Source organism: Gopherus evgoodei, chromosome 6 (genome assembly GCF_007399415.2).
Source record: "Gopherus evgoodei ecotype Sinaloan lineage chromosome 6, rGopEvg1_v1.p, whole genome shotgun sequence".
NCBI lineage: Eukaryota > Metazoa > Chordata > Testudines > Testudinidae > Gopherus > Gopherus evgoodei.
Window position 1 is genome coordinate 137,678,125 of NC_044327.1, and position 16,720 is coordinate 137,694,844.

The 16,720-nt window shown below is 54.4% G+C and overlaps 1 protein-coding gene across 4 annotated transcripts in view; it reads right to left on the reverse strand.

The window, feature by feature from the left end:
• Nucleotides 1–7,328, reverse strand: part of LOC115653881 (unconventional myosin-VIIa-like) — a 131,920-nt gene extending 124,592 nt beyond the window's left edge. For 3 of the 4 annotated variants that reach the window (XM_030567619.1, XM_030567620.1, XM_030567622.1), the window contains exons 1-4: nt 7,103–7,328; nt 6,556–6,621; nt 5,627–5,757; nt 313–415 (exon numbers count right to left, since the gene is read on the reverse strand). In XM_030567619.1, coding sequence (XP_030423479.1) covers nt 313–415; nt 5,627–5,757; nt 6,556–6,621; nt 7,103–7,276 — 474 coding nt within the window. In that variant the 5' untranslated portion in view covers nt 7,277–7,328. Of the gene's footprint in view, nt 1–312; nt 416–5,626; nt 5,758–6,555; nt 6,622–7,102 lie in introns of those variants that run through there. The other variant, XM_030567621.1, reaches the window with a different exon arrangement.
• Between the last annotated feature and the right edge of the window lie 9,392 nt (nt 7,329–16,720).

The window sequence follows — 16,720 nt, forward strand, 5'->3', positions numbered from 1 at the left end:
GACTTAGAAATCTTTAACTTGAACAGATGCTGTTCAACATCCTCCCTAATTACTGACGGAATAGAAATTATTTCAGTAATCAGTAGATCATCCTGCTTCTTGCCAAATATTTAAGGAACTCATGTGTCTTGTCTACATCATGACTGAAAATCTAGTATTGGATTTTACTATTGCTAAGATTGCTAAGATTTCATTTACCCTGTGCTTTTGCCACTACCAGGTGACTCATCTGTAGAACCCCCTGAGCCAACTATGAGTTGCTCTGTGGCCACCCCTCGGTCTATCCCCTCACATTCTGTTTCAGTGATTCACCTGCAGTATCTGCTGCTCCAGCTGTGAGTTGCCCTTGCACAGATGCATGATGTGTTGCAGCAGCAGCTTTACACTCTCGGTTTTCCCTGCACCACTCTCTCCACTGTCAAAAAAGAGCAGAGGGTGAGGACAGGAAACTCTACCAACACTAGGACGCAGCTGCTGTTCCCCTTATGCCTCAGTGCATCTCCCCTTTCTCTGAACCAACACCCCCCATGTACCAATACTACTGCACAGCTCCAGGTGCCTCCTACTGGCAGTGCCGACATTAGCACTACCTTGACCCATCCCCCCATGGCCACGGGTTCTATAGGGCACTGATCCCCTAGTAAGCCTCCACACACAGTGTAGCAATTTAACACCCTCCACTTGAAATTGTTCCCTGACACTAGGGATGGAGGGCTCTTACCCACACTGACATTGTCTCCCACCTACTTGTGAACTTGACCCACTGAGCAGCCCCTTAAGCAGTGGGGCCAAAAGGAATTTCTCAGTGTCCCCAGCTCTTGGCAAAGAGCGAGGAATGACCTTGAAAGGCATCTGTCTCACTGAATCCGTCATATATACTAGGCATTCCCTCCCCTCCTCACCCTTACAAGCAGAACTTGTCCCACTGCTTCAATGTCCTTAATTGGGCTGTGGTCCCGTGACAGGTCATGTGCACTAGGACTTCATCCTGTGTGAAGATCTGTCAGTAACAGAGCAGAAGCAGGAAATAGCACACACACTCCAAAGGGCAGGACTGTTTACACACCTGGGCACTGCACTTTGTGTCCCAGGTGTGGCTTCTGCTCCGCAGATCTCTGTGGCTACAGGGTGAAGCGGAGGGGTGATGTACAGTCTACTGGAGTGCTGGGACAAGTAGACTCCTGGGATTCAGGTGGGAGGGGGGGGACTGGTGACCGGTGAGCTGAACTCCTCTCTAAATAAGACATAGGACAGCAGCAAAGGAGAAAGGGAGACCATCTTGGTTTGACATGCACCAGGCTGGACAGAAATCTAGGGTCAACACACAGCCAGGTGGTTGGGTGTTGCTCTGGTATATGAGGGAGGGGGACAGTGTGCCAGTTTGGCACTCAGCAAAGAGGAAAAGTCTCAGCCTTCTGTTACTGGGTTACAGAGACACACCAGTTTCCAAAAGGGGGTTGTGACCCACCCAGACTTCCATTGGATGCTTGTGGCCCTACACAGTAATCACTAAAACCACCTTCTCTTTATGGTATTTCTAGGACACTCATCATCTATGCACTTAAGCACTAAACAGCTACAAAGAAACTGAGGGCATTTATCTTCCCATTATTATTTATATTTTGTGGCATTATCTAGGAGCCCCAGCCATGGATTAGGGCCCCCAGTGTGCTAGGTATCACACAAACATAGAATAAAAAGACAGAATGTAAGCTCTAGGAATCAGGCACTATGTAGTGCCTGCCCTTCCCCAGGTCGCAGGGTTGGGGCAGCTGGTTAGTTTTAATGGGAGCCACGGCTGAGGAAAGGCTCTGTAGGTCTCAACACTGCCCTCTGATAGGCAGTTCCATCACCACAGCCTGCTGCTGAGACAACTCTGTCCCCCGTATTGTGCACGCTGAATACAGCTACCTGAGGCTACCTCCCAGCTGGCCAGGCCCTAGAGCAAAGTATGTTAGGGCAAGGACTTAATTTAGCTCTGACACCAGCAGGAATGGAGACAGTGGAATTCAGAGAACAGGGCAACGTGATCATATCTACCTTTGTTACTTAGGAGATGGCTGTTACGCAATGCGTCAGCTGAAGTCTCTGAGACACGTTTGCATTCAGACCCAGCAGAGAGTCAGTTGCAGTGACTAATCTGGGTAGTGAGGAACGTACAGATCACAGAGGCCATACTATTTCCTGGTCAGCTGAAGATGGGACCTCTCATCTGTGTGACAATGTGTATGCCCAGAAGCAATGGAATAAAACACTGCCCCAAAACTACATGCTACTTCAACGGGCTATGTATAAGGCTCTGAATCATTCATGCAGGTCATGGAAGTCATGGCTTCTGTGACTTTCTGTGACTGCTGTGAATTCTGCAGTGCTGGTGCAGCTGACCCCAGGACCACCCTGGCAGCTGGGGAAGCCCCGGGGCAGCTGCACTGGCCACTGCTCTGGCAGCCCCAGGCAGCTGATCCCCAGCACTGCCCTGGAGCAGCGGTTTGGGATAAAAGGTGGTGGGGTCCCAGGGCCCCAGGCCACCTCCTGGGGCCCCAGGCCGTCCTCTGCCCAAACCAGCATTGGCAGGGTCCTGGGCCCTCCCCTGCCCAGACCAGCAGTGGAGGCGGTGGGGCCCCAAGCTGTCCCCTGCTCATACTGGTGGCGGTGGCAGGGGGACCTGGGGCTACCCCCTGCAGCAGCAACTGGGGGCCCTGGGCCAGGCTACCCTCCCGCAGCAGTCTTCAGGAGCACCCCCCTCCCAGCAGGTAAGATTTAGTCACAGGTATTTTTAGTAAAAGTCATGGACAGGTTACAGGGCCATGACTTTTTCTTTATTGCCTGTGATCTGTCCATGACTTTTACTAAAAATACCCATGACTAAAACGTAGCCTTAGCTATGTGTAACAAGGGTGCCTTCCCTTCCCCCTGATCTTTGTTCACACTAAGTGTTCTCAGTGATTGCCTTTGCTGTTTGCAGATAACACAAACCATGAACTTCCTGTTCTAGCACTGGAGAAGCTAGTTAATAACCTGATTAATATATATTAGAGCCCTACCAAATTCACCATCCATTTTGGTCAATTTCACGGTCATAGGATTTTTAAAATCATACATTTCATTATTTCAGCCATTTAAATCTGAAATGTCATGGTGTTGTAATCGTAGGGGTCCTGACCCAAAAAAGTTGGGGGGGGGGTGGGGAATCACAAGGTTTTGTGCAGGGGACTGCAATACTGCTAACCTTACTTCTGCACCATGGCTGGTGGCAGCGCTGCCTTCGGAGCTGGGCAGCTGGAGAGTGGCGGTTGCTGGCCGGGAGCCCAGCTCTGAAGGCAGAGTCACTGCCAGTACCAGCGCAGAAGTAAGGATGGCATGATATGGTATTGCCATCCTTACTTCTGCACTGCTGACTAAAGAGCTGGGCCCTCACCCAGCAGCTGTGCTCCCTCAGTCCTGCCCAAAGGGCTTTTGCCTCCAGCTGGTTCCTCTACTGCCCTGTACAGTTCCACTAAGTCTAATGATGACATCATGGGGTGCCCTGTTTTTCATGTCAGGGTTCCACAGCAAATTCACTCCATTTATAAGTATCTATCTATGTTATACTGCCCATTGCTGTAGTGTCTAGAGCACCCCAAGTCAATTAGATCTCCACAGCCAGATCTCTAAGGGGCTTGGGAGGTGGGAATGAGGGGGTGGTTTCTGCTCTTCTTCCTTCTTTGACTCTGTGGTTTTAGGAGCCTTAACTTTGGGAATAAAGGTTTTATTTTGTTTTTTTTAATCCTCATTATACTAGTTACAGTAGGAGCTACTCTTCCCAAAGAGGAGGCACCTACAGCAAACTTCAGTGTGGAGATTGAGCTAATTGGGAGTCTGACCCACTTTGAACTACCTCACCCAAAAATATTTACTTTCAACTCTCATGCACTTCATCGTGGGCTTTGGCAGCCGAATTGCTCCAGAAAAACAGTGCCCTCAAATAGGTTGTGGATGGAGATGCGTTTGCAAATTAAGTTTGGTCCTGAACCACTGAGGAAACTGAATATCAGAACCTCAAACAAGCAATGGAAGAAGGCTGGGAAGCAGCTGAGGGATCAGACCACAGGTGTAAAGCATTTGCAGCAGCCCATCCCCTTGAGATGGCAGAGAGCTGGATTTTGCACACCGCTTCCATCTTTACATTGCTTCTACAGATACAGCGAGTTACAGTTATCCAACCTGAAGGTGACAACAAGCAGATCACTGTAGCCAGGTCCTTGTCTGGAAAGAAAGGATGAGTTTCCTACTACTATTTCTCACCAATGATGTACCTAATTGTCCAGGCACACACTCCAAGAGTTGCCATCCATTCTCTAACTCAGAGCCTGATAATATTTATTACCCAAGTGATCTGTGATCCCAAAGCACATCTTCCCCAGACACATATATTCTTTTCCTGTCATTTCTTCTCCCTGGAAGCACTGTTCAATAAGACACATCTGGCTAAAACCCCAGGCCATCATCATACTGGGGCTCCCTTCAATTTTTGCAGAATTTAATACTGGATATTAGGAAAATCTATTTCACTAGGAGGGTGGAGAAGCACTGGAATGGGTTACCTAGGGAGGTGGTGAAATCTCCATCCTTAGAGATTCATAGAATATCATGGTTGGAAGGGTCTTTAGGAGGTTATCTAGTCCAACCCCCTGCTCAAAGCAGGACCAATCCCCAACTAAATCATCCCAGCCAGGGCTTTGTCAAGCCTGACATTAAAAGCCTCTAAGGAAGGAGATTCCACCACCTCCCTAGGGAACCCATTCCAGTGCTTCACCACCCTCCTAGTGAAAAAGTTTTTCCTAATATATAACTTGAGACCATTACTCTTTGTTCTGTCATCTGCCACCACTGAGAACAGTCTAGATCCATCCTCTTTGGAACCCCCTTTCAGGTAGTTGAAAGCAGCTATCAAATCCCCCCTCATTTTTCTCTTCTGCAGACTGAACAATCCCAGTTCCCTCAGCCTCTCCTCATAAATCACATGCTCCAGCCCCCTAATCATTTTTGTTGCCCTCTGCTGAACTCTGTCCAGTTCTGGGCCCCACATTACAAGAATGATGTGGAAAAATTGGAAACAGTACTCCAGATGAGGCCTCACCAATGTCGAATAGAGGGGAATGATCACATTCCTTGATCTGCTGGCTATGCCCCTACTTATACAATCAAAATGCCGTTAGCCTTCTTGGCAACAAGGGCACACTGGCGACTCATATCCAGCATCTCATCCACTGTAACCCCTAGGTCCTTTTCTGCAAAACTGCTGCCTAGCCATTCGGTCCCTAGTCTATAGCACAGCATGGGATTCTTCTGTCCTAAGTGCAGGATTCTGCACTTGTCCTTGTTGAACCTCCTCAGATTTCTTTTGGCCCAATCCTCTAATTTGTCTAGGTCCCTCTATACCCTATCCCTACCCTCCAGCGTATCCTTTGGTCTTCATTCCCCCTTCTTTAAACACCAGTTTAATAAGGGCACTGGCCACAGACTGAAGGGTGCAAAGTTGATAGTTCCATCTCGTCTGCTCTCCCTTTCAGTGATGCTAGTCTGACAAGACCATACTGTCCCACGATATGGAGACTTACAAATATTTTGAATAGTTTTCTCTTACCTGATGACGATACACTGGTTCTGAGATCCTGTTGCCAGATGACCCAGCATGGCCTGGTATGCTCTGTCAGCAACAGCAAAGATGTGGGGGGGTAGGGTACCCTTCTCATGGTTCTGATATTTCTCTGATACCTGGGAGCAGGGGGAGAATTCAATTAAAGTGAAATACCAGAACAGTTAGGGGACAGAGGGTAAATTCTCCCCTCCTCACTTCGGCTAGCCACTGAGACAAGGGAGGGAGAAACCATCAGAGCTGTTGGTTTATTTTTTTTTTAATATGCAGTTTAGATTACATTTTCCAGGGTTTGATAGAGCAGATCAGACAATACACCATATGTCAGAGGAAGATTTCCAGAAGCACAATGTGCCTCGGAACCCCATGCCACTGCCCTGCTTAGAACCTCTGGCTTATTGCAAAGGTCATCTCTGTTCTTGAGCATTTGTGGGTAGGATGGCGAGGGTAGGGTGTAAACAGGAGGAATGACGTGAGGGTTGCTGCAAGCAGGATTGTTTTTTACTACTGGATGGTCAATTCCATGAGTACATTGTAGATTTAAAACTGTCTAAAATATTTTGTTTCAAACAGGATGAAGTGCCTAGAGCCATGGGTGACATAGAGAAATCAAAACACAGATGACAAAATCCATATGAGACTTACTACATTTTGAAAAAAAATAGGAACTCAAAAGCACATGGAAAAGCCTCCTACAAAAGCCCAGCTAGGCACATTCCTTATAGGTAACAATATAATTTCACAGGGAAGTAATGTGATTCAAACATCAAGAGCAAAGGGTGCACTTGTGCACAACTCTGTTCCCTTGTCTGGCCCGCCCCCCAGAAGTGCTATCTGCATCTCCCCACCACATCCCAGGATGAGACACCACACACTCATGCTACTCACACAATACACTGGAATGAGGGGACACTTACTGGTTTCTCGTAGAGCGGAAGACTCTGGAACGGGTTCATCGCAATCAGAATGTCCCCAATATATGTCTGATGTAAAAGGAAAATTCCCACCAACCAGGTAAGCAAACATTGCACAGTGCCTCATGGACTCCTTGCACAAACACTACTAAGGAGTGTCGAGGAAACCATGTCCCATGGGGGTCTCCCTCCCCAACTTCCCCAGTGTCTCACAGGGTCTCCCGCCCAACATATCTCCAGCGTCCCCCTCCACCACCAGATACAGTACTTAATTTGTAACGAAAGAAGTACCCCAGGGTTCAAGCATTTTTTTTTATTTGCATAACTGAGGCTGCAATCATAGGGGTGCTGGGGCTCAGCCCTAGCAGCACAAATAAAGCACTGCCCCGTCCCTTACGCACTTCCAGCGCCCGCTCCCCACCTCCACCTGGTGTCCCGCGGGAGTCGCTTCTCCCACCCTCCAGTCATTTCCCAGCGAGGGGAGACCCGAGGGCAGACCCCTCGGCCCCGGCTCCCCCCAGCACGGCCCCGGCCCCGGCTCCCCCCTCACATAGACCCGCTGCTGCAGGAAGCGGCCGCTCAGATTCTGCAGCAACCTCGCCTCGTCCAGCTCCTCCAGGGCAGCCAGGTCTTCGGTCCCGCCGCAGACCAGCAGCCCCGGCTCCCCGGGAGACCCCATCCCAGCAAGGCTTGGCTCCGAGCCCGACCCGGCACAGAGAACCATCAACCGCAAGCGACCTTCCGCCCAGGAGCCTTCCAGACTCGCCCCCACTCAGCTTCTCCGTCGGCTCCTCCCTTTCTGGCTCCCAGCCCCGCCCTGGGTCGGGCAGTCACTCCTCAGCCCACTCCCCTTGGGCGCGCTCTTCCTCCTTCCCTACAGCCAAGCTCTGCTTGACAACATGGTTTTCTCACTAAAAAAGTCTCTAGGAGCCTACAGACTCCAGCTTGTATTTTCCACTCCATGCATCCAATGCAGTGGGTTTTAGCCCAGGAAAGCTTATGCCCAAATAAATCTTTTAGTTTCTAAGGTGTCACAAGGACTCCTCATTTTTGCCTGAGGAGTGACTCCCTACGACCAGGCCAAAGGCAGGGCCACTGCAACCATTTAGGCGACATAGGATTTGGGAGGGCTGCATTTTCTTCAGCAGCAACCGGATCTTCAGCCGTCCCGGTCGCCGCTGGCATTTAGGCGGAGGGAGCTGGGGCAGGGGAGCATGGGGAGGGCTGCCTGCAACAAGTAAGGGGGGGGCGGGTGGCACAGGGGAACTCCCCTCCTAGCCAGGGCCGATGCAACTGTTTAGGCGACCTAGGCGGTTGCCTAGGGCACTAGGATTTGGGGGGGTGCCGTTTTCTTCGGCAGCGACCACGATGGCCGGATCTTCGGCCGCCCTGGTCGCCACCAGCATTTAGGCAGAGAGAGCTGGACCAGGGGAGCGCGGGGAGGGCTGCCTGCAGCAGGTGAGAGGTGGGGGCAGCACGCACGGGAACTCCCTGCCCCAGTTCACCCCTGCCCCACCTCCTCCCCGAGCACATGGTGGCTGCTTCACTTCTCCTGCCTCCCAGGCTTGCGGTGCCTAAGCTGATTGGTGCCACAAGCCTGGGAGGTGGGAGAAGTGAAGCAGCTATGGCGTGCTCGTGAGCAGAGCAGGGGTGAGCTGGGGCAGCGGGGTGCCTCAGGGGAGAGGGTGGGGAGCTGCCACAAGGGGGGACACCTCAGGGCGGAGCAGGGGAGCTACTGGGGGGGCGCTTCAGGGCGGAGGGGAGAGCTGCCGTGGGGGGGGGTGCCTCAGGGCAGGGGATCGGGGGGGGAGGGCGCAAGGTTGAAGTTTTGCCTAGGGCGCAACACATCCTTGCACCGGCCCTGCCCCCAGCTCATCCCTGCCCCGCCTCCTCCCAGAGCACGCCGTGGCCACTTCATTTCTCCCGGCTCCCAGGCTTGCAGCGCCTAAACTGATTGGCACCGCAAGCCTGGGAGGCGGGAGAGGTGAAGCAGTGATGGCGTGCTTGGGGAGGAGGCGGGGCAGGGGTGAGCTGGAGCGCGGGAGGGTGCCTCAGGGCAGAGGGTGGAGGGTGGGGAACTGCTGGGGGGGGGCGCCTCAGGGCATAGGGAGGAGCTGCCACGGGGGGGCACCTCAGGGCGGGGGCTCGGGGATGGGGGTGGGCGCAAGATGGAAGTTTCGCCTAGGGCGCGAAACATCCTTGCAGCAGCCCTGGCCACAGGGTAGTGAAGTCTGGGGTCCGGCTCTAACCACAACTTTCAAATAATGGGGCTGAACCCCTAGAGAATCCCCACTACAGCCAGCGGCGTCTCCAGGCACCAGCGCTCCAAGTGAGTGCCTGGGGTGGCAAGCCCCAGGGGGTGCCCTACCGGTCCCTGCAAGGGTGGCAGTCAGGCAGCCTTCAGCGGCTTGCTGCGGGAGGTCCACTGGTCCCACGGATTCGTCGGCAATTTGATAGCAGGTACGCTGAATCCGCATGGGACTGGCGGACCTCCCACAGGCATGCCGGCGAATCCGCAGGACTGGGGACGTCCCACAGGCATATCACCAGAGGCAACCTGCCTGCCATGCTTGGGCAGGAAAAAAGCTAGAGATGCCCCAGACTATAGCCACTCTACCCTCATAGGAGGGATCCCAGCAGATGGCATAACCAGGGCAATTCCCTTTGTTCATAAAGATACAGAGAAGTTAAGCAACTCATGGAGCTACCTGAGCCAATGATCTCCAGACACAGCACCACTAGTGAAGCTGCAGATAAAACTAGTTTACAAAAAATCTCTCTACCCTTGACAGATAGGTCACCATCTGCCTTGAAAGTATATTTTATATTTTTTCGTGAGCCATCCTCACAGAGAAAGGATGGCTTTGAGTCTACACTCACACAAGGAAACACAAAACACCTTATGCCAGAGGCCAGGACGGCTCTACGTATTTTGCTGCCCCAAACATGGCAGGCAGGCGGATTTTGGCGGCGCACCTGGGGGAGGTCTGCTGGTAACGTGGATTTGGCGGAATGCCTGCAGGAGGTCCACCAGTCCCGCACCTTCGGCATCCCTGCCACTGAATTACCACAGAAGCCGTGGGACTGGCAGACCTCCTGCAGGCATGCCACCGAAGGCAGCCTGACTGCTGCTCTCACGGGGACCAGCAGGCCGCATCCCCACAGCTTGCAGCCTGTAGTGAGCCAGTGTGGCCCCCCTCCGCCCCAGAGGAGGAAGAGCCCAGCCAAAGGCCAGAGTGGGCAGAACTAGGGAGCTCTGAGCAGCAGCAGCAGCAGCAGGCGGCAGCTGCCCAACTCCAACAGCAGCAACAGCGAGACGCCACCCAACTCCAGCAGCAGCAACATACCGCTCAACTCCAGCAGCAGCAGCAGCTCATTCAGCAGCTTGGAGCCCAGCTGCAACAGCTGGTGACAGGGGATGGAGTTGGGGCACCACGCCCTGCCACCCCAGTGCGACTAACCAAGATGTGCCCTGACGATGACCCTGAGGCATTCCTGGTAACGTTCGAACGGGTGGCACTGGTTGCTGGGTGGCCCCAGAACCAATGGGCCACCCTTTTGGCCCCGTATCTAACCGGGACGGCCCAGACGGCATACCGGGGAACTGGCGACAGAAGAGGCAAGGGATTATAGCCGAGTCAAGGCCGCGATCTTGGATGCCTTAGATGTCAGCCCTGAGACTTTTTGGCAATGGTTCCAGAGCCAGACGTATTCTTTGGGCATCTAACCTCGGCTAGTGGCACAAGCCCTGAAGGAGGTGTGTAGACGATGGCTACAGCCAGAAATGAGGACGGCAGAGGAGGTCACGGAACAAGTCGTCCTGGAACAGTTTGTGCACACCCTACCGGCCCGAGCATGAGCCTGGGTGCTCTGCCATCAGCCGGCGACATTGGCCGCGGCCGTCTCGCTGATGGAAGACTTTCTCGCGGCCGAAATGCCCATGGGGCCCGCCTTCCGACCTCAAAACCCCGGGCCCAAAAGCTCGAACTTGGACCGAAAAGGAGACGCCCCAACCGGGCCCTGGAGCCTTGGCCGCAGGCAGGACGTCCGCCCGGGGTCTCAGTTCAGACGTCTGGATCCTGCCCCCCGGCCCAGACCAGCGGCCCCCGTGTCGGGGGCCATGAGGGTCCACCAGAGTCCCCCTAGGTGTCCGAGGGGAGCTCCCTCCCAGGGCGGTCGCCCTGAACTTGGACCCTGTTTCCGTTGTGGAAAATCCGGATACTTGCAGCGGGACTGCACAGAAATGGACTGCAGCTTCGGACAGGTCTGTGCAGGGGATACCAGGTCTCGGCTACCACAGGCTCCCAAGCTCACGGTTCCAGTAGTTGTCGGGGACCATGCCACCCAGGCATTGATCAACTCTGGCTGCGGCCAGACGCTCATCCGCCGGACTCTGGGACCCCAGGAAGATTCCAGCCTGGGAACGATTCACCTGCAATGCATCCATGGGGACGTCCAGCCTTACCCTAGTGCTTGGGTCCTGTTGACAGTAGCTGGCATCACCCGACGAATAGTCGTCAGCCTAGCCCCTCGACTGGCGTACCCGGTGATCCTGGGGCGGGACTGGCCCGCCTTTGAAGAGGTCCTCCGGTCGACCCAGGCACTGGAGGGAGAGCGCCAGGAGGCCCGACCGGAAGAGGGATGCGGAACCCCGCGAACTGAACCCGAGACCGAAGAAACCGACAATCCCCTGCTGGATCCCGTGGTAAACCCCCTTCTCCATACTGATTTTTGCCGTGATCAGAGAGCTGATCCTACCCTTAGCCGGGCCTATGAACAGCTCGCAGCAGTCGATGGGACAATCATTGACCCCCCTGCGCAACCCAGTGGCCCCACTTCGAACTATGCCGGGACCATCTTTATCGGATCGACCGTGACTTCCACACAAAGGAACCCCAAACACAGCTGCTGGTACCGCGGTGTCACCGGCGGAGTGTGATGAAGCTGGCACATGACATCCTGGCTGCTGGGCATCTGGGCCATGAGAAGACCCTCGCCCGGATCTTGACGTGGTTCTTCTGGCCCGGTATTCACCAGGAGGTGAGGAACTATTGTAGCTCCTGCCCAGAGTGCCGGTTAGCTGCTCCCCAGCGAGTGCCCAAGGCACCCCTGGTTCTCATGCCTATAATCAAGACACCTTTTGAACAAGTGGCCATGGACCTGGTGGGCCCGTTCCCAAAAAGCGCTGCCGGGTTCCAGGATGTCCTGGTCATCGCTGACTACACCACCCATTTCCCCAAGGCCATCCCATTGCGGAGCACCACCACCCGGACCATCGCCGGGGAACTGGTGAAGGTCTTTGCTCGGGTGGGCCTGCCCTGAGAAATCCTAACCGCTCAAGGCACCAATTTCACCTCCAGGTTGTTACAGCAGGTCTGCAAGCTCCTGGGGATAAAGCAATTACGCACCTCTATCTATCACCTGCAAACAGACAGTCTGGTGGAACGGTTCAACCGGACCCTCAAGGAGATGTTGCAGAAGTTCCCCTTAGAGGAGCTACGCCAGTGGGACCAGTTGCTCCCTCCCCTGCTGCTAGCCATCCATGAGGTACCCTAGTCATCAACAAAGTTTTCTACTTTTGATCTATTGTATGGACACCGTCCACGGGGCCTGTTGGACTTAATGCAGGAAGGGACTCCTGAAGTATGTCCTCCAGCTGCAGGAATACTTTGCTCAGGCTGGGGCCCTGGCTAGTGAAAACTTAAATGCTGCTCAGGACAGGCAGGAACAGACTTATAACCAGGAAGCGCAGGTGCGTGACTTTGAACCCAGGGACCGGGTTCTGCTCCTCCTGCCCTTGAGTGAGTCGAAGCTACTGGCCTATTGGCAGGGACCCTACGAGGTAGCTCGGAAGATTGGATCCATCACTTACGAGATCCACCAACCCGACCGGCGTAAGAAGACCCAGCAGTACCACATAAATCTGTTGAAGCCGTGGCGAGACTGGGAGGACCTACTGATTAACCCTTACCCGTCAGAGCCGGAGCTGGGTCCCCACGCGCCCCAGACAGAGGACCTTGCTGCTCCCCTGCTCAGCGACACCCTGACGAAAGAGCAGCGCAAGCAGGCCAAATGTCTCCTGCAGGCTTTCCAGGGAACCTTCATGGCTGTACTTGGATACATGACCTTGGTCTATTACTCTATCCAGACCGAGCCGGGGAAGGTAATCTGGGAAATGACCAGGCCACTGCCGTACCAGATGCGCCAAGAGGTGGAGGAAGAGGTTCAGGCCATGCTGGCCTTAGGAGTCATCGAGCCATCTCAGAGTAAGTGGCGTAGACTGGTGGTCTTGGTACCCAAGCCCGATGGCACCCGCCGCTTTTGTATAGACTTCAGGCAGGTGAATGCCATCTCACAGTTTGACGCCTACCCTATGCCCCATGTGAATGAGCTGCTGGGCCGCCTCGGGGAGGCCCAGTTCATCACCACCCTCGACCTCAGTAAAGGGTATTGGCAGATTCCACTCGATGATACCTCTAAGGAAAAGATGGCGTTCGCCACTCCGATGGGACTCTATCAGTTTACGCGAATGCCTTTCAGCCTCCATGGGGCCCCGGTGATGTTCCAGCAGGTAATGGATCGCCTAATGCTGCCCCATCGAGACTATGCAGCTGCTTATCTGGACGATGTCGTGGTCTATAGTCACAATTGGGAAGACCACCTAGAACGGGAAGCAGCACTGCTGCGGTCCCTGCGACAGGTGGGACTGACGGCCAACCCAAAAAAATGCCGCATCGGATGGCAGGAGACCACGTATCTAGGATATGCTATCGGGGGAGGACGAGTGAAGCCCCTTGGGAAAATGCAAGCCCTGGCAGCCTGCCCAACGCTTACCACAAAACGCCACGTCCGACAGTTCCTGGGGCTTGTAGGGTACTATCGGCGGTTCATCCCCCAGTTTGCCTCCATCGCAGCGCCCTTAACAGGACTGTTGACAAAGAACAGCCCCCGGTAGATACGGTGGTCCCCAGAATGTGAAGATGCCTTCCGGACACTCCAGACATGCCTATGCCAAAAGCCAGTCCTATACAGCCCGGATTTCCACCGGAGGTTCATCCTCCAGACGGATGCCTCAGAGATGGGGCTGGGGGCCATCCTGTCCCAAGAAGTTGATGGAGAGGACCACCCGGTTCTATACTTCAGCCATAAATTATTTCCCTGGGAAAAGAACTACGCCGTGGTTGAGAAAGCAGCATTGGCTATAAAGTGGGCCTGTGATGCCCTATGTTACTACCTCCTTGGGGCCCCCTTCACGCTAGTCACGGACCATGCCCCCCTCCGATGGTTGATGAAAATGAAAAATAATGACTGACTCTTGCGACGAGCGGGAGCCAGACTTGGGGGGGCGGGTAGTGAGCCGGCGTGGCCCTCCTCCGCCCCAGAGGAGGAAGAGCCCAGCCAGAGGCCAGAGTGGGTGGAGCTAGGGAGTTCTGACCCCACCCCCCAAAGGGTCAGGCGGCAACCCGGAACTATAAAGGCCGGCCCTCAGAGCTCAGAAGGGCTCTAGCTGCTGGAGAGAGCAGATGCCCTTAAGGGAGCTTAAGACTGGGAAGTTCCTGTGGCCTAAGGCAGCTGCCCAGACTGGCCAGAGCTACCCTGCGCCCACTACTCAGAGGAGCTGCTGGAGCTACCTTGCGCCCACTACCCAGAGGAGCTGCTGGAGCTACCCTGTGCCAGTTACCCAGAGGAGCTGCCAGAGCTACCTCGTGCCTGCTACCTGGAGGAGCCACTGGAGCTACCCTGGGCGTTACCCGGAGGAGTTGCCGAACCTGCCACCCAGCCCTGGCCGTGATGAACCCATGCTCCTGGACCCCACCGATGCTGATGTCAGGATCTAGGTAGGGCCCGAGGGGAAGTATGTAAGTAGCCTGGGGGCAGCCAACCCCAGTCTGGCTGCAGCATTACCGGAGCCTATGTCAGTGTGTTGCGGCCAGGATCCCCACTGACTAAGCAGCTGCTGCTAGGGCCCCGGGCTGGGACGCAGTGGAGTGGGCGGCCCTGCATCCCCCCCCGCCACCATTCCTGGGTGGCAGACTCCCTCTCCCCTCTGCCTGAGGAGGCCGAAGCCTGTTACTATTGCTCAGCCCTGCCTATGGGCCTGAGCACTCCTGCCTCAGTGGTTGCTGCCCCGCCCTGACCTAGGGCCGGGGCTCATAACTGTTGTTATGGCCCAACCCTCCCCGAGGGCCTGAGCCTCCTGACCCAATGGGTGTTGCCCTGCCAGAGCTGGGGCCAGACGTAACCCCCATGAAGCAGTCTACCGCAAGGGCTACCGAGGGAGAGCCCCGGCCGGACTGTTTCCTCGGACCCATTGGTGCGTAGTGAGTCGGCATGGCTCCCCTCTGCGACTGAGAGGGTCGAGCCCTGGCGAACTCGTGTACGCTGCCCCAAGCACATGCCTGGTGCACTGGTGCCTGGAGCCGTCCCTGGCCAAAGTACAAAAATGTTAATTTCTACATGTGCAAAACATAATCATAGAAGATTTGGGTTGGAAGAGACTGCAGGAGGTCATCTAGTCCAATCCCCTGCTCAAAGCAGGATCAATTTAGTTGGGGATTGGCCCTGCTTTGAGCAGGGGATTGGACTAGATGAACTTCTGAGGTCCCTTCCAACCCTGATATTCTATGATTCAACACCAACTAAATCATCCCAGCCAGGGCTTTGTCAAGCCAGACCTTAGAAACCTGTAAGGAAGGAGATTCCGCCACCTCCCTAAGTAACTCATTCCAGTGCTTCACCACCCTTCCAGTGAAAAAGTTTTTCCTAATATCTAGCCTATTTTGGATGTTTTTCTACATTTTCATATATATTGTGTTGTAATTGAAATCAGTGTATATTATTCTTGATTACAAGTACTTGCACTGTGAAAGATAAACAAAATAAATAGTATTTTTCAATTCACCTCATACAAGTACTGTAGTGCAATCTCTGTGTGGTGAAAGTGCAATTTACAAATGTAGAGTTTTTTGTTTTGGTTTTGAGTGATTATGTAACAAACAAACAATGTAAAACTTCAGCGCCTACAATTCCAGTCAGCTTTGAGCAAGGGGATGACCTCTGAGGTCCCTTCCAACCCTGATATTCTATGATTTAATACATTTCAATTGGTATTCTATTGTTTAACAGTGCGATTAAAACTGTGATTAATTGACAGCTCTATAAATATTACCGCCCTCTTCCAGTCTGTGGATGCATTTACGCCAGGATCAGGGGCAGCTGTGTTTTTTGCCACCCCAAGCACGGCAGTCAGGCAGCCTTTGGCAGCATGCCTGCAGGCGGTCCGCTGGTCCCACAGACTTGGTAGCATTTCTGCAGGTGATCTGCCAGTCCTGTGCCTTCGGTGTGCCCATCGCCGAATTACCACCGAACCCATGGGACCGGCGGACCTCCCACAGGCATGCTGCCGAAGACTGCCTGACTGTCACCCTCACAGTGACCAGCATGCTGCCCCCCACGACTTGCTGCCCCAGGTACATGCTTGCTGCGTTGGTGCCGCCCCTGGCCAGTATGGAAGTGCTTACACCTGTATAGCTTATCCTAAACTAATTGTTTCAATTGTACTTTCCAGGCGGTGCCATCCATTGTCCTCTTGGGCCAATCTTCCACTTTATTCGATCTCTCTCTCTTATGCCTACATGATTTCTTATATATTGCACTTCTTCCCCCTGCTTTTTTCCCCAGCGACTCACACACCTCTTTTCCCGCCCTCGGCTTGCTAACCACTCTATTCACCGACTGCTGCTCTTCGTCCGACCCTGCGCCTCTCAAGAGGATGGGTCCTTCCTAGCCCTTCTGTGGCACGAAGGGCCAGAGAGACCAAATACTGCAAGTAACAAACCACGAGGGCTCGGCCCCCTTACCGCAAAATAGGTCCGCAGACCCGCCCCAAGGTCTCCTCTCGCCACAGACCGGCCCCCGCCCTTGCCTCCCCTGTTGCCTCACACCCCGCCCCCGTTATCTCCGCCCTCAGCTCCGTTTGCCACCCGCCCCTCTCTGGCTTGGCCCCCCAAGTCATCCCCGGCGCTCGCGAGCCCGAGCCCAGGGCTAGCGGGAAGCTCCAGTCAGCCAGACCGGCTCCGGGGCGCTGGGCGTTGTGTTCTCTCCCCGCGCATGCCGGGGGCGGGCAAGGTGGAGGGGCTCGGCCCGCCGAGGCCCCGCCCCCTGGGCT